Below are 24,906 nucleotides of genomic sequence, written 5' to 3'. Positions count from 1 at the left end.
CTTGGTGGGCCCCACCTATAGGGGGCATTCCCCCTTTAATAGAGGTAGGATAATAAGAGGGGCGTGTCCAATATAGAGGGGCGTGGCCAGGCTGCTGATTGGCCGGTGGAGCTTTAAGGGGGGCGGGGCCACACAGGGAGCGATCTTAAAGGGACAACAACCCAGTGGGGCCCACCATGGGGGTGTGGTTTATAGGAGGGGTGTGGCTTGTGGTGGGCGTTTCTAACCCTGAAGGGGGCGTGGTCATGCTGAGGGGCGTGGCCTTGAAGCGGTCACACCCCTGCGTGGGCGTGGCTCGGCCTGTTCACCTCGGTGGGCGTGGCCCCGCTGACCCCACCCCCCCCCCCTTTTCCCTTCCAGCACCGCCTCCAGGCCAGCGGGGCCCCGCCCACTCCCGGCTCCGCCCCGCCCCCTCCCCCGCCCCCCCACCGCCCCCCAGGCCCCTCCCACCGCCCCTCCCCCCGAGGAAACCCCTCCCCCCGCCCCAGGCCCCGCCCCCGCCCTCAAAGAAGAAGAAGGCGGAGCCCCCGCAGGCCCCGCCCCTTCGGACCCGCCCCCTAAGCCCACCCCGGCCCCGCCCCCTGTGAAAGCAGAGGAAGAGGAGGAGCCTCCCGCCGGCCCCGCCCCGGCCCCGCCCCCACCCCCCACCACCACAACCACCCCCACCCCCAACCCCGCCCCTCCGGCCCCGCCCCCTCGTGCCAAGGACCCGCCCCCGGCCCCACCCAGGCCGGGGGGGTCTCGGGGGGAGCGGGAGCGGCCCCGGGGGGGGGGGGAGGGGCGGGAGCGGCCCAAGGGCCCCCCCGAGGAGCCCAAAAAGAAGGACTCGGAGGTGCTGAAGCAGCTGAGGGCGGAGCTCAAGTGAGTGGGGGCGGGGCCGGCATGCAAATGAGATGCTAATGGGATGCAGATGAGGATCGGGGGGGGAGGGGTTAATAGGGAGGGCAAAGGGGGGGGGTTGGGGGGGGGAAAGGGGGTGAAAAAGGGGGTTTGGGGGGTGGGGAGGGGGGTTTATGCAAATGAGGTGGTAATGAGGGGGGTGTTATGCAAATGAGGGGGTCTGGGGGAGGGATTAAAGGTGTGGGGGTGGGTTTGGGGCAGTTTTGGGGGGTCTTGGGTGGGTTTTAGGTCTGAATTTTGAGGCGAATCGGTGCAGGGGGTGTGGCTTCCTTATGCAAATGAGATGTTAATGAGGGGGGGTTATGCAAATTAGGGCGTCTGGGGGAGGGATTAAAGGTGTGGGGGTGGATTTTGGGGGGTCTCAGGTGGGTTTTAGGTCTGAATTTTGAGGCGAATTGGTGCAGGGGGTGTGGTTTGTTTATGCAAATGAGATGCTTATGAGGGGGGATATGCAAATGAGGGGTCTGAGGGAGGGATTAAAGGTGTGGGGGTGGGTTTGGGGCAGTTTTGGGGGGTCTTGGGTGGGTTGTAGGTCTGAATTTTGAGGCGAATCGGTGCAGGGGGTGTGGCTTCCTTATGCAAATGAGATGTTAATGAGGGGGGTGTTATGCAAATGAGGGGGTCTGGGGGGGGGATTAAAGGTGGGGGGGTGGGTTTGGGTCAGTTTTGGGGGGTCCCGGGTGGGTTTTAGGTCTGAATTTTGAGGGGAATTGGTGGAGGGGGCGTGGTTTGTTTATGCAAATGAGATGGTAATGGGGGGGTTGTTATGCAAATGAGGGGGTCTGGGGGAGGAATTTAAGGTGTGGGGGGGGATTTTGGGGGGTCTCGGGTGGGTTTTAGGTCTGAATTTTGAGGCAAATTGGTGCAGGGGGTGTGGCTTCCTTATGCAAATGAGATGCTAATGAGAGGGTTGTTATGCAAATTAGAGGGTCTGGGGGAGGTATCGAAGGTGTGGGGGTGGGTTTGGGTCAGTTTTGGGGGGTCCCGGGTGGGTTTTTTGGGTCAGAACTCCAGGACAAAGAAGCACAGGGGGTGTGGTTTCTTTATGCAAATGAGATGTTAATGAGGGGGTTGTTATGCAAATGAGGGGGTCTGGGGGAGGGATCAAAGGTGGGGGGGGTGGGGTTGGGGCAGTTTTGGGGGGTCTTGGGTGGGTTTTAGATCTCAGTTTTGAGGCGAATCGGTGCAGGGGGGCGTGGCTTCCCCATGCTAATGAGATGCTAATGAGCAGGTTATTATACAAATTAAGCACTAATTAGGGCATCTGAATGAGATATTGAAGGTTTGGGGGTGGATTTGGGTCGGTTTGGGGGGTCTTGGGTTGGTTTTAGGTCTCCATTTTGAGGCGAATCGGTGCAGGGGGCGTGGCTTCTTTATGCAAATGAGATGCTAATGAGCAGGTTATTATACAAATTAAGCACTGATTAAGGAGTCTGAGTGAGATATCAAAGGTCTGGGGGTGGATTTGGGTCAGTTTGGGGGGTCTTGGGTGGGTTTTAGATCTCAATTTTGAGGTAAATTGGGTTCAGGGGGGGCGTGGCTTCTTTATGCAAATGAGATGCTAATTAGCGGGTTATTATGCAAAATAAGTACTAATTAAGGGGTCTGAGTGAGATATCAAAGGTCTGGGGGCGGATTTGGGGCCATTTTGGGGGGTCTTGGGTGGGTTTTAGGTCTCAGTTTTGAGGCGAAGCAGCGCAGGGGGGCGTGGCTTCCCCATGCAAATGAGATGCTAATGAACAGGTATTATACAAATTAAGCACTAATTAAGGGGTCTGAGTGAGATATCAAAGGTCTGGGGGCAGATTTGGGGCCATTCTGGGGGATCTTGGGTGGGTTTTATGTCAGAATTTTGAGGCGAATCGGTGCAGGGGGGTGTGGCTTCCCCATGCAAATGAGATGCTAATGAGGGATCCAATAATCAAATTAGGTACTAATTAGGGGGTCTGAGTGAGATATCGAAGGTCTGGGGGCGGATTTGGGGCCATTTTGGGTGGGTTTGGGTGGGTTTTAGGTCTCAATTTTGAGGCGAATCGGTGCAGGGAGTGTGGCTTGTTTATGCAAATGAGATGTTAATGAGGGGGTTGATATGCAAATGAGGGGGTCTGAGGAGGGTCTGAAAGGTGTGGGGGTGGGTTTGGGTCAGTTTGGGTGGGTTTGGGTGGGTTTTAGATCTCAATTTTGAGGTAAATTGGGTTCAGGGGGGGCGTGGCTTCTTTATGCAAATGAGATGCTAATTAGCGGGTTATTATGCAAAATAAGTACTAATTAAGGGGTCTGAGTGAGATATCAAAGGCCTGGGGGCAGATTTGGGTCAGTTTGGGTGGGTTTGGGGTGGGTTTTATGTCAGAACTCTGGGGTGAAGCAGCACAGGGGGCGTGGCTTCCTTATGCAAATGAGATGTTAATTATGGATCCAATATTTAAATCAGGTACTAATTATGGGTCTGAGTGAGGGATCAAAGGTCTGGGGGCGGATTTGGGGCCATTTTGGGGGGTCTTGGGTGGGTTTTAGGTCTCCATTTTGAGGCAAATTGGTTCAGGGGGTGTGGCTTCCTTATGCAAATGAGATGCTAATGAGTAGGTTATTATGAAAAATAAGTACTAATTAAGGAGTCTGAGTGAGATATTGAAGGTCTGGGAGTGGATTTGGGGCCATTTTGGGGTGTCTTGGGTGGGTTTTAGGTCTCAATTTTGAGGCAAATTGGTTCAGGGGGTGTGGCTTCTTTATGCAAATGAGATGTTAATGAGGGGGTTGATATGCAAATGAGGGGGTCTGAGGAGGGTCTGAAAGGTGTGGGGGTGGGTTTGGGGCCATTTTGGGTGGGTTTGGGTGGGTTTTAGGTCTCCATTTTGAGGTGAATCAGTGCAGGGGGGCGTGGCTTCATTATGCAAATGATATGCTAATTAGGTGTCTTTAAACTTGATTTAGTCACTAATTTAGTCACTGAGTGAGATATTGAAGGTCTGGGGGCGGATTTGGGTCAGTTTGGGTGGGTTTGGGTGGGTTTTAGGTCTCCATTTTGAGGTAAATTGGGTTCAGGGGGGCGTGGCTTCCCCATGCAAATGAGATGCTAATGAGATGCTCCTGGTGGGCGGGCCAGGAAGGCGCAGGAGAGCCAGAAGGAGATGAAGCTGCTGCTGGACATGTACAAGTCGGCGCCCAAGGAGCAGCGGGACAAGGTGCAGCTCATGGCGGCCGAGAGGAAGAGCAAGGCCGAGGTAATGAGATGCAAATCGTATGCTAATGAGATGCTAATGAGGTGTGGATAGAATACAGGGGGCCCCTGAGGCTTCCCCGCCCTCTGACTCCTCCTGCAGTAATTATAATAATGATAATAATGATAATAATAATTTAATAATAATTTAATAATAATTTTTAGTAATATTTAATTAATATAAAATTAATATTTAAATAATGATATTTTATAACAATTAATTAATAATTTTAGTAATATTTAATTAATATTTAATTAATATTTAGTTAATTATATTTGATAACAATGAATTAATAATTTTAGTAATATTTAATTAATATTTAATTAACGATATTTGATAATAATAATGAATTAATGATTTTTAGTAATATTTAATTAATATTTAATTAATATTCAGTTAATTATATTTGATAATAAGGAATTAATAATTTTTAGTAATATTTAATTAATATTTAAGTAACATTTAATTAATGATATTTGATAATAATAATGAATTGATAATTTTTAGTAATATTTAATTAATATTTAATACTTAATTAATGATATTTGATAATAATAATGAATTAATAATAATTTTTAGTAATATTTAATTCATATTTAAGTAATATTTAATTGATGATATTTGATAATAATGAATTAATAATTTTTAATAGTATTTAAGTAATATTTAAGTAATATTTAATTAATGATATTTGATGATAATAATGAATTAATTTTTAGTAATATCTGATTAATATTTAATTAATGGTATTTGATAATAATGAATTAATAATTTTTAGTAATAGTTGATTAATATTTAAGTCATTTTTAATTGATGATATTTGATAATAATGAATTAATAATTTTTAGTAATATTTAACTAATATTTAAGTAATATTTAATTAATATTTAATTAACGATACTTGATAATAATAATGTATTAATAATTATTAGTAATATTTAATTACTATTTAATTAATATTTAATTAATGATATTTGATAATAATAATGAATTAATAATTTTCATTAGGTAATTGTGTTAATTGGTTGGCTCGATGTGATGTTGTCGGGTTAATTAAGAATTAATAATAATAATAATGAATTAATAATAATTTTTAGTAATATTTAATTAATATTTAAGTAACATTTAATTAATGATATTTGATAATAATGAATTAATTTTTAGTAATATTTAATTAATACTTAATATTTAATTAATGATATTGGATAATAATAATGAATTAATAATTTTTAGTAATAATTAATATTTAAGTAACATTTAATTAATGATATTTGATAATAATGAATTAATAATTTTTAATAATACTTAATTAATATTTAATTAATGATATTTGATAATAATAATAATGAATTAGTAATTTTTAGTAATATTTAATAATTTAATAATGATTTTTAGTTATATTTAATTAATATTTAATAATTATTTTTAGTAATATTTAATTAATATTTAATTAATATTTAATTAATGATATTTGATAATAATAATGAATTAATATTTTTAGTAATATTTAATAATAATTTAATAATGATTTTTAGTAATATTTAATTAATATTTAATTAATATTTAATTAACGATATTTGATACTAATAATGAATTAGTAATTTTTAGTAATATTTAAAAATAATTTAAAAATAATTTTTAGCAATATTTAAGTAATAATTAATATTTAATTAATGATATTTGATAATAATAATGAATTAGTAATTTTTAGTAATATTTAATAATGATTTAATAATTATTTTTAGGAATATTTAATTAATATTTAATTGATGATATTTGATAATAATAATGAATTAGTAATTTTTAGAAATATTTATTAATAATTTAATAATCATTTTTAGTAATATTTAATTAATACTTAATTAATATTTAATTGATGATATTTGATAATAATAATGAATTGATAATTTTAGTAATATTTAATAATAATTTAATAATCATTTTTAGGAATATTTAATTCATATTTAATTAATGTTTAAGTAATGATATTTGATGATAATAATGAATTAATAATTTTTAGTAAAATTTAATTAATATTTAAGTAACATTTAATTAATGACATTTGATAATAATAATGAATTAATAATTTTTAGTAATATTTAATTACTATTTAAGTAATATTTAATTTAAGCAAGAACCTGCTGCCTCCCTTTAATTAACAATAACCAATTATTGAGCCGGAAAATCACTCTCACCCCCTAATTAACGCTAATTAGTGCTAATTACCCCCAGCTGGAGGAGCTGCGGGCCCGCTGGCGGGAGCTGGAGGAGTGGGAGAACAAGAACCTCCTGCCTCCCTTTAATTAACAATAACCAATTATTACCCACAAATTACCACTCTTACCCCCTAATTACCACTAATTACCACTGATTACCACTAATTACCACTAATTAACACTAATTACTGCCCAGCTGGAGGAGTTTTGGGCTCACTGGCGGAGCGGGAGGAGCGGGAGAACAAGAACCTCCTGCCTCCTTTTAATTAACAATAACCAATTATTGAGCAGGAAAATCACTCTTACCACCCTAATTACCACTAATTAAGGCATTAATTACCCCAGCTGGAGGAGCTGCGGGCCCGCTGGCGGGAGCTGGAGGAGCGGGAGAGCAACAACTTCCTGCCTTCCTTTAATTAACAATAACCAATTATTACCCACAAATTACCACTCTTACCCCCTAACTAACACTAATAAACACTAATTAAGGTTAATTAGTGCTAATTACCCCCCAGCTGGAGGAGTTTTGGGGGAGCTGGAGGAGCTGGAGGAGCTGGAGGAGCGGGAGAGCAAGAACTTCCTGCCTCCCTTTAATTAACAATAACCAATTATTACCCACAAATTACCACTCTTACCTCCTAACTAACACTAATTACCACTAATTACCACTAATTAACACTAATTAATCCCCAGCTGGAGGAGTTTTGGGCTCACTGGAGGAGCGGGAGAGCAAGAACCTTCCGCCTCCATTTAATTAACAACAACCAATTATTACCCACAAAATACCACTCTTACTGCCTAATTACCACTAATTAGCGTTAATTAATGCCCAGCTGGAGGAGCTGCGGGCCCGCTGGCGGGAGCTGGAGGAGCGGGAGCGGCGGGAGAGCAAGAAGCTGGCGGACGAGGAGGCCCTGAGGCGGCTCCGGCACAGCGAGGAGCAGATCGAGCACCTCCAGCGCCGCCTGGCCGCCACCAAACAGGTCCTAATTAACTAATTAGTGTCATTACGGGGTGGTTAGTTGGTCTAGGTTGTTAATTTATGGGTAATGAGGGGTAATTAGGGGGTAAGGAGGGGAAATGGGGAGGGGATGGAGACACCGGAGCAGATTGAGGACCTGCAAGACCACCTTGCTGCCATCAAACAGGTCGTTAATTAGTTAATTAGGGGTAATTAGGGGTGATTAGGGAGTAATTAGGGGTTAATTAGTTGGTCTGAGTTGTTAATTAGTGGGTAATGAGGGGTAATTAGGGGTTAAGGAGGGGAAATGGGGAGGGGACGGAGGTGCCGGCACAGCGAGGGGCTCTAAGGTCACCATCAAACAGGTCATTAATTAGTTAATTAGGGGTGATTAGGGAGTATTTAGGGGTTAATTAGTTGGTCTGAGTTGTTAATTAGCGGGTAATGAGGGGTAATTAGGGGTTAAGGAGGGGAAATGGGGAGGGGATGGAGACACCGGAGCAGATTGAGGACCTGCAAGACCACCTTGCTGCCATCAAACAGGTCGTTAATTAGTTAATTAGGGGTAATTAGGGGTGATTAGGGAGTAATTAGGGGTTAATTAGTTGGTCTGAGTTGTTAATTAGTGGGTAATGAGGGGTAATTAGGGGTTAAGGAGGGGAAATGGGGAGGGGATGGAGGTGCCGGCAGAGCGAGGAGTGGATCGAGGCCGCCATCAAACAGGTCTTTAATTAGTTAATTAGGGGTAATTAGGGGTGATTAAGGGGTAATTAGGGAGTAATTAGGGGTTAATTAGTTGGTCTGAGTTGTTAATTAGTGGGTGATTAGGGGTAATTAGTGGTTAAGGAGGGAAGATGGGGAGGGGGTGGAGGAGCTGGCACAGCAGGAGCGGATCGAGCACCTCCAGTGATGCCATCAAATAGGTTGTTAATTAGTTAATTAGGGGTAATTAGGGGTGATTAGGGAGAAATTAGGGGTTAATTAGTTGGTCTGAGTTGTTAATTAGTGGGTAATGAGGGGTAATTAGGGGGTAAGGAGGGGAAATGGGGAGGCCCTGAGGCGGCTCCGGCACAGCGAGGAGCAGATCGAGCACCTCCAGCGCCGCCTGGCCGCCACCAAACAGGTCCTAATTAACTAATTAGGGTGATTAGGGGGTGGTTAGTTGGTCTAGGTTGTTAATTAGTGGGTAATGAGGGGTAATTAGGGGGTAAGGAGGGGAAATGGGGAGGGGATGGAGACACCGGAGCAGATGGAGGACCTGCAAGACCACCTTGCTGTCATCAAACAGGTCGTTAATTAGTTAATTAGGGGTAATTAGGGGTGATTAGGTGGTAATTAGGGGTTGATTAGTTGGTCTGAGTTGTTAATTAGTGGGAAATTAGGAGTAATTAGGGGTTAAGGAGGGGAAATGGGGAGGGGACGGAGGTGCCGGCACAGCGAGGAGTGGATCAAGGCCGCCATCAAACAGGTCTTTAATTAGTTAATTAGGGGTAATTAGGGGTGATTAGGGAGAAATTAAGGGTTAATTAGTTGGTCTGAGCTGTTAATTGGTGGGTAATGAGGGGTAATTAGGGGTTAAGGAGGGGAAATGGGGAGGGGGTGGAGGTGCCGGCACAGTGAGGGGCTCTGAGGCCACCATCAAACAGGTCTTTAATTAGGGGTAATTAGGGGTGATTAGGTGGTAATTAGGGGGTAATTAGGGGTTAATTAGTTGGTCTGAGTTGTTAATTAGTGGGTAATTAGGGGTTAATTAGTGGTTAAGGAGGGGAAATGGGGAGGCCCTGAGGCGGCTCCGGCACAGCCAGGAGCAGATCGAGCACCTCCAGCGCCGCCTGGCCGCCACCAAACAGGTCCTAATTAACTAATTAGGGTGATTAGGGGGTGGGGAGGGAGTCTGGGTTGTTAATTAGGGGGTAATGAGGGGTAATTAGGGGGTAAGGAGGGGAAATGGGGAGGCCCTGAGGCGGTTCCAGCACAGGGGCTCTGAGGCCACCATCAAACAGGTCTTTAATTAGTTAATTAGGGGTAATTAGGGGTGATTAGGTGGTAATTAGGGGTTTATTAGTTGGTCTGAGTTGTTAATTAGTGGGTAATGAGGGGTAATTAGGGGTTAAGGAGGGGAAATGGGGAGGGGGTGGAGTTGCCAGCACAGCGAGGAGCAGATTGAGGGCTGCCATCAAGCAGGTTGTTAATTAGTTAATTAGGGGTAATTAGGGGTGATTAGGGAGTAATTAGGGGTTAATTAGTTGGTCTGAGTTCTTAATTAGTGGGTAATGAGGGGTAATTAGGGGTTAAGGAGGGGAAATGGGCACAGCGAGGAGCAGAGGGAGCACCTCCAGTGCTGCCATCAAATAGGTTGTTAATTAGGCTAATTAGGGCTAATTAAGGGTGATTCGGGGTAATTAGGGGGTAATTAGGAGTTATTTAGTGGTTAAGGAGGGAAAACGGGGAGGGGACACAGCGAGGAGCAGCTGAGCCACCTCCAGCACTGCCTGACCACCATCAAGCAGGTCGTTAATTAGGCTAATTAGGGTTAATTAGGGGTGATTAGAGGGTAATTAGGGGTTATTTAGTGGCCATATTGCCCAGTGTGTGACCCCGCCCCTTTTTAGCCGCCATATTGCCCTGTGTGTGACTCCACCCCCTCCTGGCCGCCATGTTGCCTCCTTGGCCCCTCCCCTGACCCTCTGGCAGCCATGTTGCCCCCGTGGGTTGCCATGGCAACCCTCGGAGGTCATGGCGGCCATGTTTCCCTGTGAGTGACCCCGCCCCTTTTTGGCGGCCATATTGCCCCTGTGTGTGACCCCGCCCCTTTTTGGCGGCCATATTGCCCTGTGTATGAGTCCACCCCCTCCTGGCAGCCATATTGCCCCCGTGGGTTACCATGGCAACCCTCTGAGGTCATGGCGGCCATATTGCCCTGTGTGTGACCCCGCCCCTTTTTGGCAGCCATATTACCCCTGTGGCCACTCCCCCAACCCCTTGGTGGCCAGATTGCCCCTGTGGGTTACCATGACAACCCTCGGAGGTCATGGCGGCCATATTGACCTGTGAGTGACCCCGCCCCCTCCCGACCACCATATTGCCTCCTTAGCCCCTCCCCTGACCCCTTGGCGGCCATATTGCCCCTGTGTGTGACCCCACCCCCTCCTGGTGGCCATATTGCCCTGTGTGTGACCCCACCCCCTCCCAGCAGCCATATTGTCCTGTGTGTGACCCCACCCCCTCCCAGCCACCATATTGCCCTGTGTGTGGCTCCACCCCCTCCTGGCAGCCATATTGCCCCCGTGGGTTACCATGGCAACCCTCGGAGGTCATGGCGGCCATATTGCCCTGTGTGTGACCCCGCCCCCTTCTGGCGGCCATATTACCCCTGTGACCCCTCCCCTGACCCTCTGGCAGCCATGTTGCCCCCGTGGGTTGCCATGGCAACCCTCGGAGGTCATGGCGGCCATATTGCCCTGTGTGTGACCCCGCCCCTTTTTGGCGGCCATATTACCCCTGTGGCCACTCCCCCGACCCCTTGGTGACCAGATTGCCCCCGTGGGTTACCATGACAACCCTCGGAGGTCATGGCGACCATATTGACCTGTGAGTGACCCCGCCCCCTCCCGACCACCATATTGCCTCCTTAGCCCCTCCCCTGACCCCTTGGCGGCCATATTGCCCTGTGTGTGACCCCGCCCCTTTTTGGCAGCCATATTGCCCTGTGTGTGGCTCCACCCCCTCCTGGCAGCCATATTGTCCCCGTGGGTTACCATGGCAACCCTCGGAGGTCATGGCGGCCATATTGCCCTGTGTGTGACCCCGCCCCTTTTTGGCAGCCATATTACCCCTGTGGCCACTCCCCCAACCCCTTGGTGGCCAGATTGCCCCTGTGGGTTACCATGACAACCCTCGGAGGTCATGGCGGCCATATTGACCTGTGAGTGACCCCGCCCCCTCCCGACCACCATATTGCCTCCTTAGCCCCTCCCCTGACCCCTTGGCGGCCATATTGCCCCTGTGTGTGACCCCACCCCCTCCCAGCCACCATATTGCCCTGTGTGTGGCTCCACCCCCTCCTGGCAGCCATATTGCCCCCGTGGGTTACCATGGCAACCCTCGGAGGTCATGGCGGCCATATTGGCCTCTGTGTGACCCCACCCCTTTTTGGTGGCCATATTACCCCTGTGGCCACTCCCCCAACCCCTTGGTGGCCAGATTGCCCCCATGGGTTACCATGGCAACCCTCGGAGGTCATGGCGGCCATATTGACCTGTGAGTGACCCCGCCCCCTCCCGACCACCATATTGCCTCCTTAGCCCCTCCCCTGACCCCTTGGCGGCCATATTGCCCTGTGTGTGACCCCGCCCCTTTTTGGCAGCCATATTACCCCTGTGGCCACTCCCCTGACCCCTTGGTGTCCAGATTGCCCTGTGTGTGACCCCGCCCCTTTTTGGTGGCCATATTGCCCTGTGTGTGACCCCGCCCCTTTTTGGCAGCCATATTGCCCTGTGTGTGGCTCCACCCCCTCCTGGCAGCCATATTGTCCCCGTGGGTTACCATGGCAACCCTCTGAGGTCATGGTGGCCATATTGCCCTGTGTGTGACCCCGCCCCTTTTTGGCAGCCATATTACCTCTGTGGCCACTCCCCCGACCCCTTGGCGACCATATTGCCCTGTGTGTGACCCCGCCCCTTTTTGGCGGCCATATTGCCCTGTGTGTGACCCCGCCCCTTTTGGGCGGCCATATTGCCCTGTGTGTGACCCCGCCCCTTTTTGGCGGCCATATTGCCCTGTGTGTGACCCCGCCCCTTTTTGGCGGCCATATTGCCCTGTGTGTGACCCCGCCCCTTTTTGGCAGCCATATTGCCCCTGTGTGTGGCTCCACCCCTTCCTGGCAGCCATATTACCCCCGTGGGTTGCCATGGCAACCCTCGGAGGTCATGGCGGCCATATTGCCCTGTGTGTGACCCCGCCCCTTTTTGGCGGCCATATTACCCCTGTGGCCACTCCCCCAACCCCTTGGTGGCCAGATTGCCCCTGTGGGTTACCATGACAACCCTCGGAGGCCATGGCGGCCATATTGACCTGAGTGACCCCGCCCCCTCCCGACCGCTATATTGCCTCCTTAGCCCCTCCCCTGACCCCTTGGCGGCCATATTGCCCTGTGTGTGACCCCGCCCCTTTTTGGCAGCCATATTGCCCTGTGTGTGGCTCCACCCCCTCCTGGCAGCCATATTGTCCCCGTGGGTTACCATGGCAACCCTCGGAGGTCATGGCGGCCATATTGACCTGTGAGTGACCCCGCCCCCTCCCGACCGCCATATTGCCTCCTTAGCCCCTCCCCTGACCCCTTGGCGGCCATATTGCCCTGTGTGTGACCCCGCCCCTTTTTGGCGGCCATATTGCCCCGCGTGCCACCCCGCCCCCTTTTTGGCGGCCATCTTGTCCCCCCCCAACCCCTTGGCAGCCATATTACCCCGTGCGTGACCCCGCCCCCTCCCGGCAGCCATATTGCCCCGTGCGTGACCCCACTCCCTCCCGGCAGCCATATTGCCCCGCGTGCCACCCCGCCCCCTCCCAGCGGCCATCTTGTCCCCCCCCAACCCCTTGGCAGCCATATTACCCCGTGCGTGACCCCGCCCCCTCCCGGCAGCCATATTGCACTGCGCGTGACCCCGCCCCCTCCCGGCAGCCATATTGCCCCGCGTACCACCCTGTCCTCTCCCGGCGGCCATCTTGGCCACACCCCTCAACCCCTTGGCGACCATATTACCCCGTGTGTGACCCCGCCCCCTCCCGGTGGCCATCTTGCCTTCCCCCCTGACGCCACGGCGGCCATGTCTGGCAGGAGGAGGAGGCGCTGCTGTCGGAGATGGACGTGACGGGCCAGGCCTTCGAGGACATGCAGGAGCAGAACCTGCGGCTGCTGCAGCAGCTGCGCGAGAAGGACGACGCCAACTTCAAGCTGATGTCGGAGCGGATCAAGGCCAACCAGATCCACAAACTGCTGCGGGAGGAGAAGGACGAGCTGGCAGAGCAGGTCCTGGCACTCAAGGCACAGGTGGGAGGCTGATTAATAGCCATTAATAGGCGTTTAATAGGCGTTAATTGAGGTTTAATGGGCGTTAATAGGCGTTTAATAGCGATTAATTGTCGTTAATTAGGGTTTAATAGCCGTTAATAGTCGTTTAATGGGGATTAATAGAGGTTTAATAGCCATTAATAGTCACTAATCGAGGTTTAATAGCCATTAATAGTCGTTTAATAGTGATTAATAGAGGTTTAATAGCCACTAATACTCATTTAATAGCAATTAATGGAGGTTTAATACCGATTGATACCGATTAATTGGTTTAATAGCCATTAATAGTCGTTAAATAGCGACTAATAATGGTTTAATAGCCATTAATAGCGATTAATTGAGGTTTAATAACCATTAATAGTCATTTAATAGTGATTAATGGAGGTTTAATAACCATTAATAGTCGTTAATTGTGGTTTAATACCATTAATAGCGATTAATAGAGGTTTAATAGCCATTAATAGCTATTGAGGTTTAATAGCCATTAATAGTTGTTAATTGAGGTTTAATAGGCATTAATAGTCATTTAATAGCAATGAATAGAGGTTTAGTAGCCGTTAATAGTCATTTAATAGTTGTTAATTAAGGTTTAATAGGCGTTAATAGTGGTTTAATAGCGATTAATGGAGGTTTAATGGCCATTAATAGTCATTAAGTAGTTGTTAATTAAGGTTTAATAGCCATTAATAGTTAATTAATAGCGATCAATAGAGGTTTAATAGCCATTAATAATCACTAATTAAGGTTTAATAGCCATTAATAGTTAATTAATAGCGATTAATAGAGGTTTAATAGCCATTAATAATCACTAATTAAGGTTTAATAGCCATTAATAGCTGTTTAATATAGGATTGATAATTAATAATTAATATATTAATATCAATAAATTAGTATGTTTCTAAGTTAAGATAATGATTATTAATAGTAAAATTAATAATAGCCACTAATCAATACTTAATAGCCATTAATAATTACTTAATAGCTATTAATAATTGTTTATTAGACTTTAATAAGTGCTTAATAGCCGCTAATAATTACTTAATAGCCACTAATAATTACTTAATAGCCACTAATCAATACTTAATAGCCATTAATAATTACTTAATAGCTATTAATAATTGTTTATTAGACTTTAATAAGTGCTTAATAGCCGCTAATAATTACTTAATAGCCACTAATAATTACTTAATAGCCATTAATAATTACTTAATAGCTATTAATAATTGCTCATTAGACTTTAATAATTGCTTAATAGCCACTAATAGGCGGTTAATAGACATTAATAGTGGCTCCCAAGGCCCTAATTAGCCCTAATAATTCCCTAATAACTCCCTAATAATTCCTTAATTTCTCCGAATAACAGCCTAATACTGGCTAATTAAACCCTAATTAGGCTAATTAACGCTAATTAACACTTTATAGAGGGGCAGACGCTGCTGCAGGTGGTGGAGGAGAAGGGGTTGGGAGCCTAATTAGTCCTAATAATTCCCTAATAACTCCCTAATAATTCCTTAATTTCTCCAAATAATGGTCTCGTAACAACTAATTAAGTCCTAATTAGACTAATTAGCGCTAATTGTCAGGTGGAGGCGCAGCTGCAGGTGGTGCAGAAGCTGCAGGAGAAGGAGCGGGGCCTCCCAAACCCCTAATTAGCCCTAATAATTCCCTAATAACTCCCTAATAACTCCCTAATTTCTCCAAATAATGACCGAATACCGGCTAATAAAGCCCTAATTAGGCTAATTAACACCAATTAACACTTTCTAGAGGGACAGGCGCAGCTGCAGGTGGCAGAGGAGAAGGAGCTGGGCCTCCCAAACCCCTAATTAGCCCTAATAATTCCCTAATAACTCCCTAATTTCTCTGAATAATGACCGAATACCACCTAATAATGGCTAATAAAGCCCTAATTAGGCTAATTAACACTAATTAACACTTTCTAGAGGGACAGACGCAGCTGCAGGTGGCAGAGGAGAAGGGGTTGGGACTCTTAAACCCGTTATTAGCCCTAATAATTCCCTAATAACTCCCTAATTTCTCCAAATAACGACCGAATACTGGCTAATTAAGCCCTAATTAGTCTAATTAGCGCTAATTACCAGGTGGAGGCGCAGCTGCAGGTGGTGCAGAAGCTCCAGGAGAAGGAGCTGGGCCTCCCAAACCCCTAATTAGCCCTAATAATTCCCTAATAATTCCCTAATAACTCCCTAATGTCTCCAAATAACCGCCGAATAGTGGCTAATAAAGCCCTAATTAGGCTAATTAACGCTAATTAACACTTATTAGAGGAACAGGCGCAGCTGCAGAAGGGGTTGGGAGTCTTAAACCCCTAATTAGCCCTAATAACTCCCTAATAATTCCCTAATAACTGCCTAATTTCTCCGAATAATGACCGAATACTGCCTAATAATGGCTAATAAAGTCCTAATTAGGCTAATTAATGCTAATTAACACCTTATAGAGGCTCAGGCGCAGCTGCAGGTGGCGGAGGAGAAGGGGTTGGGGCTCTTAAACCCGTTATTAGCCCTAATAATTCCCTAATAACTCCCTGATTTCTCCAAATAACGACCGAATACCGGCTAATAAAGCCCTAATTAGTCTAATTAACACTAATTACCAGGTGGAGGCGCAGCTGCAGGTGGTGCAGAAGCTGGAGGAGAAGGAGCGGGGCCTGCAGAGCGCCCTGGGGGCCGTGGAGAAGGAGCTGGCCCTGCGCTCGCAGGCCCTCGAGCTGCACAAGAGGAAGGTGAGCGGGCGCGGGGGGGCACAGGGGGGGCACAGGTGGGGCACAGGTGGGGCACAGGTGGGCACAGGTGTGCCCTAAATAACCCCAGGTGTGTCTCAGGTGTGTCCCAGGTGTGCCCAGGTGTGTCCCAGGGGTACCCAGGTGTGCCCAGGTGTGCCCCAGGTGTGCCCAGGTGTGCCCTAAGTAACCCCAGGTGTGTCTCAGGTGACCCCAGGTGTGTCCCAGGTGTGTCCAGGTGTGTCCCAGGTGTGTCCCAGGTGTGCCCAGGTGTGCCCTAAGTAACCCCAGGTGTGCCCAGGTGACCCCAGGTGTGTTTCAGGTGTGCCCAGGTGTGTCCCAGGTGTGCCCGAGGTAACCCCAGGTGTGTCTCAGGTGACCCCAGGTGTGTCCCAGGTGTACCCAGGTGTGCCCAGGGGTATCCTAAGTAACCTCAGGTGTGCCCAGGTGTGTCCCAGGTGTCCCCAGGTAACCCCCAGGTGTGCCCAGGTGTGTCCCAGGTGTGCCCTAAGTAACCCCAGGTGTGTCCAGGTGTGCCCAGGTGTGTCCCAGGTGTGTCTCAGGTGACCCCAGGTGTGCCCAGGTGTGTCCCAGGTGTGTCTCAGGTGTGTCCCAGGTGTGTCTCAGGTGTACCCAGGTGTGCCCTAAGTAACCCCAGGTGTGTCTCAGGTGTCCCCAGGTGTGCCCTAAGTAACCCCAGGTGTGTCTCAGGTGACCCCAGGTGTGTCTCAGGTGTGTCCCAAGTGTGTCTCAGGTGACCCCAGGTGTGCCCAGGTGTGCCCTAAGTACACCCAGGTGTGTCCCAGGTGTGCCCAGGTGTGTCTCAGGTGTGCCCAGGTGTGCCCAGGTAACCCCAGGTGTGTCCCAGGTGTGCCCAGGTGTGCCCCAAGTACACCCAGGTGTGTCCCAGGTGTCCCCAGGTGTGTCCCAGGTGTCCCCAGGTGTGTCCCAGGTGTGCCCAGGTGTGTCCAGGTGTGCCCCAGGTGTGCCCAGGTGTGCCCTAAGTAACCCCAGGTGTGCCCAGGTGACCCCAGGTGTGTTTCAGGTGTGCCCAGGTGTGTCCCAGGTGTGCCCGAGGTAACCCCAGGTGTGTCTCAGGTGACCCCAGGTGTGTCCCAGGTGTGCCCAGGTGTGTCTCAGGTGTGTCTGGGTGTGCCCAGGTGTGTCCCAGGTGACCCCAGGTGTCCCCAGGTGTGTCTCAGGTGTGCCCAGGTGTGCCCAGGTGTGTCCAGGTGTGCCCAGGTGTGCCCAGGTGTATCTCAGGTGACCCCAGGTGTGTCCCAGGTGTGCCCAGGTGTGTCTCAGGTGACCCCAGGTGTGCCCAAGTAACCCCAGGTGTGTCCCCAGGTGTGTCTTTGGTGACCTCAGGTGTGCCCAGGTGTGCCCTATGTAACCCCAGGTGTCCCCAGGTGTGTCTCAGGTGACGCCAGGTGACCCCAGGTGTGTCCCAGGTGTGTCCCAGGTGTGCCCTAAGTAACCCCAGGTGTGTCCAGGTAACCCCAGGTGTGCCCAGGTGTGCCCAGGTGTGCCCTAAGTAACCTCAGGTGTGTCCAGGTGTGTCTCAGGTGACCCCAGGTGTGCCCAGGTGTGTCCAGGTGTGACCAGGTGCCCCCAGCTGCCCCCAGCTGCCCCCAGCTGCCCCCAGGTGCCCCCAGCTGCCCCCAGTTGCCCCCAGGTGTGCCCAGGTGTACCCAGGTGTCTGTAGGGATACCTAGATGCCCCCAGTTGCCCCCAGCTGCCCCAGGTGTGCCCAGATGCCCCCAGGTACCCCCAGCTGCCCCCAGTTGCCCCCAGTTATCCCCAGCTGCCCCCAGGTGTGTCCCAGGTGACCCCAGGTGTGCCCAGGTGCCCCCAGTTGCCCCCAGTTGCCCCCAGGTGCCCCCAGTTGCCCCCAGTTGCCCCCAGGTGCCCTCAGTTGCCCCCAGGTGCCCCCAGTTGCCCCCAGGTGCCCCCAGGTGCCCCCAGTTGCCCCCAGTTGCCCCCAGGTGCCCTCAGTTGCCCCCAGTTGCCCCCAGCTGCCCCCAGTTGCCCCCAGCTGCCCCCAGATGCCCCCAGATGCCCCCAGCTGCCCCCAGCTGCCCCCAGGTGTGCCCAGGTGTGTCCCAGGTGCCCCCAGCTGCCCCCAGGTGTGCCCAGGTGTACCCAGTTGCCCCCAGCTGCCCCCAGCTGCCCCCAGATGCCCCCAGCTGCCCCCAGCTGCCCCCAGTTGCCCCCAGTTGCCCCCAGCTGCCCCCAGCTGCCCCCAGTTGCCCCCAGGTGTGCCCAGGTGTGTCCCAGTTGCCCCCAGGTGCCCCCAGGTGCCCCCAGGTGTGTCTCGGCAGGCGGTGGAGGCGGCCCAGCTGGCCGAGGACCTGCGGGCGCAGGGCGAGCACGTGCAGGGGCGGCTGCGGGAGCTGCAGGGCTGCGCCGCCGAGAACCGCGCCGCCAAGGACAAGGAGGCACTCAGCCTCAAAAGGGCACAGGTGAGGGGGGTTTGGGAATTCTGGGAATTTTTTAGGATTTTGGGGAATTAGGAGGAATTTTTTGGGAATTTTTTGGAATGTTTTGGGAATTTTTAGGGGATTTTTTTGAATTTTTTGGGGATTTTTTGGGGATTTTTTTGAATTTTTTGGGGGAATTTTGGGGGATTTTTGGGGAATTTTGGGGGGATTTTTTGGGGATTTTTGGTGGATTTTTTGGGAATTTTTGGTGGATTTTTTGGTGGATTTTTGGGGATTTTTTGGAGAATTTTTTGGGGATTTTTGGGAATTTTTGGGGGATTTTTTGGGGATTTTTTTGAATTTTGGGGGGATTTTTTGGGGATTTTTTCGAATTTTTTTGGAGATTTTTTGGGGGATTTTTGGTGGATTTTTGAGGGATTTTTTGGGGATTTTTCGAGGGATTTTTGGGGGATTTTTTTGAATTTTTTGGGGAATTTTTTGGGGATTTTTTGGGGATTTTTTTGAATTTTTGGGGGATTTTTTGGGGATTTTTTTGAATTTTTTGGGGAATTTTTTGGGGATTTTTTGGGGATTTTTTTGAATTTTTGGGGGATTTTTTGGGGATTTTTTTGAATTTTTTGGGGAATTTTTTGGGGATTTTTGGGGGATTTTTTTGAATTTTTGGGGGATTTTTTGGGGATTTTTTTGAATTTTTTGGGGAATTTTTTGGGGATTTTTGGGGGATTTTTTTGAATTTTTGGGGGATTTTTTGGGGATTTTTTTGAATTTTTGGGGGAATTTTTGGTGGATTTTTGGGGGATTTTTTTGAATTTTTGGGGGATTTTTTGGGGATTTTTTTGAATTTTTGGGGGAATTTTTGGTGGATTTTTAGGGGATTTTTGGGGGGAATTTTTGGGAATTTTTGGGGGATTTTAGGGTGTTTTGGAGGGATTTTTGGTGGAATTTTTGGGAATTTTTTGGGAATTTTGGGGGAATATTTTGGGCTCCACAGGAATTTTTGGGGATCCACAGGGATATTTTGGGATCTTTTGGGATCCACAGGGATCCACTGGGATATTTTGGGATCCACAGGAATATTTTGGGATCTACAGGAATCTTGGGATCCACAGGGACATTTTGGGATATTTTGGATTCCATTGGGATATTTTGGGATCCCCTGGGATATTTTGGGATCTTTTGGGATCTTTTGGGATCTTTTCGGCTCCGTTGGAATATTTTGGGATCCCCAGGGATATTTTGGGCTCCACTGGGATATTTTGGGATCCACAGGAATATTTTGGGATCTACAGGGATCTTGGGATCTACAGGGATCTTTTGGGATCCATTTGGGATATTTTGGGATGCACAGAGATATTTTGGGATATTTTGGGGATCCGTTGAGATGTTTTTTGATCTTTTGGGATATTTTGGGATCCGTAGGGATATTTTGGGATCCACAGGGATTTTTTTGAATCTATTGGGATATTTTGGGATCCACAGGGAAATTTTGGGATCCAGAGGAATCTTTTGGAGACCCATTGGGATATTTTGGGCTCCACAGGAATTTTTGGGGATCTTTTGGGATCTTTTGGGCTCCACAGGAATTTTTTGGGCTCCACAGGGATATTCTGGGGTCTTCAGGAATTTTTTGGGATCCTTTGGGATATTTTGGGATCATTTGGGCTCCCCAGGGGTATTTTGGGATCTTTTGGGCTCCATTGGAATATTTTGGGATCGATGGGATTTTTGGGATCTTTTGGGGTCTTTTGGGCTCCCTGGGGTCCCCGAGGTGCCCACGGGTGCTCTCCGTCCCCCCCCCGCGGCAGGAGGAGCTGTCGCGGCTGCGCCGGAAGCTGGAGAAGCAGCGCAAGGTGGAGGTTTACGCCGACGCCGACCAGATCCTGCAGGAGGAGATCAAGGAGTACCGGGTGAGGGGGGAGGGGCTGGGAGGCCTCGGTTGGGTTTGGAAGGTCTTGGTTGGGTTTGGAAGGTCTTGGTTGGGTTTGGAAGGTCTTGGTTGGGTTTGGAAGAGCTTGGTTGGGTTTGGAAGGTCTTGGTTGGGTTTGGAAGGTCTTGGTTGGGTTTGGAAGGTCTTGGTTGGATTTGGAAGAGCTTGGTTGGGTTTGGAAGGTCTTGGTTGGGTTTGGAAGGTCTTGGTTGGGTTGGGAAGAGCTTGGTTGGGTTTGGAAGGTCTTGGTTGGTGTTGGAAGGTCTTGGTTGGGTTTGGAAGGTCTTGGTTGGGTTTGGAAGAGCTTGGTTGGGTTTGGAAGGCCTTGGTTGGGTTTGGAAGAGCTTGGTTGGGTTTGGAAGGCCTTGGTTGGGTTTGGAAGGTCTTGGTTGGGTTTGAAGGGTCTTGGTTGGGTTTGGAAGGTCTTGGTTGGGTTTGGAAGACCTTGGTTGGGTTTGGAAGACCTTGGTTGGGTTTGGAAGGTCTTGGTTGGGTTTGGAAGGTCTTGGTTGGGTTTGGAAGAGCTTGGTTGAGTTTGGAAGGTCTTGGTTGGGTTGGGAAGAGCTTGGTTGGGTTTGGAAGGTCTTGGTTGGGTTTGGAAGGTCTTGGTTGGGTTTGGAGAACCTTGGTTGGGTTTGGAAGGTCTTGGTTGGGTTGGGAAGAGCTTGATTGGGTTTGGAAGGTCTTGGTTGGGTTGGGAAGGTCTTGGTTGGGTTTGGAGAACCTTGGTTGGGTTTGGAAGGTCTTGGTTGGTGTTGGAAGGGTTTGGTTGGGTTTGGAAGGTCTTGGTTGGGTTTGGAAGGTCTTGGTTGGGTTTGGAAGGTCTTGGTTGGGTTTGGAAGACCTTGGTTGGATTTGGAAGAGCTTGGTTGGGTTTGGAAGGTCTTGGTTGGGTTGGAAGGTCTTGGTTGGGTTTGGAAGGTCTTGGTTGGGTTTGGAAGAGCTTGGTTGGGTTTGGAAGGGCTTGGTTGGGTTTGGAAGAGTTTGGTTGGATTTGGAAGGTCTTGGTTGGGTTTGGAAGGTCCTGGTTGGGTTTGGAAGGTCTTGGTTGGGTTTGGAAGGTCTTGGTTGGGTTTGGAAGACCTTGGTTGGGTTTGGAAGGTCTTGGTTGGGTTTGGAAGGTCTTGGTTGGGTTTGGAAGGTCTTGGTTGGGTTTGGAAGAGCTTGGTTGGGTTTGGAAGGTCTTGGTTGGGTTTGGAAGACCTTGGTTGGGTTTGGAAGGTCCTGGTTGGGTTTGGAAGGTCTTGGTTGGGTTTGGAAGGTCTTGGTTGGGTTTGGAAGGTCTTGGTTGGGTTTGGAAGACCTTGGTTGGGTTTGGAAGGTCTTGGTTGGGTTTGGAAGGTCTTGGTTGGGTTTGGAAGGTCTTGGTTGGGTTTGGAAGAGCTTGGTTGGGTTTGGAAGGTCTTGGTTGGGTTTGGAAGGCCTTGGTTGGGTTTGGAAGGTCTTGGTTGGGTTTGGAAGAGCTTGGTTGGGTTTGGAAGGTCTTGGTTGGATTTGGAAGGTCTTGGATGGTTGTGGAAGGTCTTGGTTGGGTTTGGAAGGTCTTGGTTGGGTTTGGAAGAGCTTGGTTGGGTTGGGAAGGTCTTGGTTGGTGTTGGAAAGTCTTGGTTGGGTTTGGAAGGTCTTGGTTGGGTTTGGAAGGTCCTGGTTGGGTTTGGAAGGTCTTGGTTGGGTTTGGAAGGTCTTGGTTGGGTTTGGAAGGTCTTGGTTGGGTTTGGAAGGTCTTGGTTGGGTTTGGAAGGTCTTGGTTGGGTTTGGAAGGGCTTGGTTGGGTTTGGAAGGCCTTGGTTGGGTTTGGAAGGCCTTGGTTGGATTTGGAAGGGCTTGGTTGGGTTTGGAAGATCTTGGTTGGTGTTGGAAGACCTTGGTTGGGTTTGGAAGACCTTGGTTGGTTGTGGAAGATGTTGGTTGGGTTTGGAAAGTCTTGGTTGGTGTTGGAAGGGTTTGGTTGGGTTTGGAGGACCTTGAGTGGGGGTGGAAGACCTTGGTTGACCTTGAATGATCCTCAGTTGACCTTGGTTGGGTTCCAACACCTTGGTTGACCTGAAACGATCCTTGGTTGACCTTTATTGGGTTTGAAGACCTTGGTTGACCTCAGTTGACCTTGGTTGGCTTTGGAAGAGCTTGGTTGACCTCAAATGACCCTTGGTTGACCAGAGTTGACCTTGGTTGGGTTGAAAGACCTTGGTTGACCTCAGTTGACCTCGGTTGGTCTTGGAAGACCTTGGTTGACCTCAGTTGACCTTGGTTGAGTTCTAAGACCTTGGTTGATCTCCATTGGCCTCGATTGACCTCAGTTGACCTCAGTTGATGTCCATTGACCTCAGTTGACCTCCATTGACCTCAGTTGACCTCCATTGACCTCAGTTGACTTTAGTTGACCTTGGTTGAGTTCTAAGACCTTGGTTGATCTCCATTGACCTCGATTGACCTCAGTTGACCACCACTGACCTCAGTTGACTTCCGTTGACCTCGATTGATCTCAGTTGATCTCCATTGACCTTGACTGACCTCAGTTGACCTTGGTTGAGTTCTAAGAGCTTGGTTGACCTCCATTGACCTCAGTTGACTTCAGTTGACCTCCATTGATCTCAGTTGACCTCCATTGACCTCGATTGAGCTCAGTTGACCTCCATTGGCCTCAGTTGACCTGCATTGACCTCAGTTGACCTCAGTTCACCTTGGTTGAATTCTAAGACCTTGATCGACCTCCATTGGCCTCGATTGACCTTAGTTGATCTCCATTGACCTCGATTGACCTCGATTGACCACCACTGACCTCCATTGACTTCAGTTGACCTCCGCTGACCTCGCTTGACCTCAGTTGACTTTGGCTGACCTCTGCTGACCTCAGCCGCCCTCCCCCTCCCCCCCCGCAGGCCCGGCTGACGTGCCCGTGCTGCAACGCGCGCAAGAAGGACGCCGTCCTCACCAAGTGCTTCCACGTCTTCTGCTTCGAGTGCGTCAAGAGCCGCTACGACACCCGCCAGCGCAAGTGCCCCAAGTGCAACGCCGCCTTCGGCGCCCACGACTTCCACCGCGTCTACATCAGCTGAGCCCCTCCCCCCCCCCCCCCCCCCCGGGGCCACCCGCCGCGGCCAACGGGCGACCCCGGTTGGCCAAGGTCAACGTTGGGGGTCGTCACCACTTTAGACCCCCCAATTCCCCCCTTTTTGACCTTCATGGTTGACCTTTGACCCCCCAGCCCATAGTGACCCCCAGTTGACCTCTGATGACCCCACGATGACCAAAGGTCAACCCCGGTTGGCCAAGGTCAACGTTGGGGGTCGTCACCACTTCAGACCCCCAAGTTTTCCCCTTTTTTTGACCTTCATGGTTGACCTTTGACCCCCCAGCCCATAGTGACCCCCAGTTGACCTCTGATGACCCCATGATGACCAAAGGTCAACCCCGGTTGGCCAAGGTCAACGTTGGGGGGCGTCACCAGTTTAGACCCCCAAATTTTCCCCTTTTTTGACCTTCATGGTTGACCTTTGACCCCCAACCCCGTAGTGACCCCCAGGTGACCCCAGTTGACCCCGCCCCCTTTCCCCTCCCCCCTTCCTCCAATAAAGTTGTCGGAGCCGTTCCCGTGGTGGTTTTTGGGGGGATTTTGGGGGTTTTTGGGGGCGTTTGGGGGAATTTTGGGGGCTTTGGGCGAATTTTGGGGGATTTGGGGGGGGGTTGAGGGGATTTGGGGGGATTTTTAGGGGATTTGGGGGCTTTTGGGAAAATTTGGGGGGTTTTGGGGGTGTTTTGGGGGAGTTTGGAGGAATTTGGGGCTGAAATTTGGGGGATTTGGGGAAATTTGGGGGATTTGGGGGGAAATTTGGGAGGATTTGGGGGTTTTTGGGGGGAGTTTGGGGGAATTTGGGGGTGAAATTTGGGGCCTGGGGGGGATTTGAAAGGGTTTGGGATGATTTTGGGGGAGTTTGAGGGAATTTGGGGGGATTTTGGGGGAGCTTGAGGGGGTTTTGAGGGGATTTGAGGGGGTTTTGGGGAGGATTTGGGGTTTTTTGGGGAGGTTTTGGGGGCTTTTGGGAAAGTTTGGGGGGTTTTGGGGGGAGTTTGGAGGAATTTGGGGCTGAAATTTGGGGGATTTGGGGGGATTTTGGGGAGGATTTTGGGGATTTGGGGTTTTTGGGGTGGTTTTGGGGGAGTTTGGGGGAATTTTGGGGGAAAATTTGGGGGATTTGGGGGGATTTTGGGGGGGTTTGAAAGGGTTTGGGGGGGCTTGGGGGGAGTTTGAGGGGATTTGGGGGGATTTTGGGGAGGATTTGGGGAGGAATTGGGGGGTTTTGGGGGAGCTTGAGGGGGTTTTGGGGGAGGTTTGGGGGCGATTTGGGGGATTTTGGGGGATTTGGGGGAATTTTGGGGGGAATTTGGGGGATTTGGGGGCGTTTGGGGAAGTTTTGAGGGGATTTGGGGGG

At 49.1% G+C, this 24,906-nt stretch overlaps 1 protein-coding gene and 4 long non-coding RNA genes across 5 annotated transcripts; 4 read left to right on the top strand and 1 right to left on the bottom strand.

The window, feature by feature from the left end:
* Positions 1 to 360: 360 nt before the first annotated feature.
* On the top strand, positions 361 to 23,998 carry LOC127465271 (E3 ubiquitin-protein ligase BRE1B-like; the record flags this gene model as incomplete). The annotated part of the gene is made up of 8 exons (XM_051775748.1): positions 361 to 861; positions 4,004 to 4,121; positions 7,168 to 7,317; positions 13,132 to 13,344; positions 15,986 to 16,111; positions 18,430 to 18,570; positions 20,355 to 20,456; positions 23,356 to 23,998. Coding segments are annotated over 8 exons (1,528 nt in total), but the record flags the coding sequence as incomplete, so codon positions are not given.
* Positions 13,369 to 14,169, top strand: LOC127465274 (uncharacterized). The gene is made up of 3 exons (XR_007901994.1): positions 13,369 to 13,396; positions 13,869 to 13,910; positions 14,079 to 14,169. It is a non-coding gene; the product is annotated as an uncharacterized LOC127465274 (long non-coding RNA).
* Positions 17,679 to 18,217, top strand: LOC127465275 (uncharacterized). Its single transcript, XR_007901995.1, has 3 exons — positions 17,679 to 17,693; positions 17,923 to 17,943; positions 18,204 to 18,217. It is a non-coding gene; the product is annotated as an uncharacterized LOC127465275 (long non-coding RNA).
* LOC127465272 (uncharacterized) lies at positions 20,502 to 22,227 on the top strand. The gene is made up of 5 exons (XR_007901992.1): positions 20,502 to 20,578; positions 21,558 to 21,657; positions 21,778 to 21,877; positions 21,918 to 21,957; positions 22,138 to 22,227. It is a non-coding gene; the product is annotated as an uncharacterized LOC127465272 (long non-coding RNA).
* LOC127465273 (uncharacterized) lies at positions 22,790 to 23,151 on the bottom strand. Its single transcript, XR_007901993.1, has 3 exons — positions 23,127 to 23,151; positions 22,988 to 23,086; positions 22,790 to 22,828 (listed from the first exon to the last, which is right to left on the bottom strand). It is a non-coding gene; the product is annotated as an uncharacterized LOC127465273 (long non-coding RNA).
* Positions 23,999 to 24,906: the final 908 nt, after the last annotated feature.

The sequence above is a fragment of the Manacus candei genome, unplaced genomic scaffold (assembly GCF_025592945.1).
Source record: "Manacus candei isolate 608988 ecotype Guabito, Panama unplaced genomic scaffold, ASM2559294v1 h1tg000352l, whole genome shotgun sequence".
NCBI lineage: Eukaryota > Metazoa > Chordata > Aves > Passeriformes > Pipridae > Manacus > Manacus candei.
This window is presented reverse-complemented; position numbering and strand designations above follow the sequence as displayed.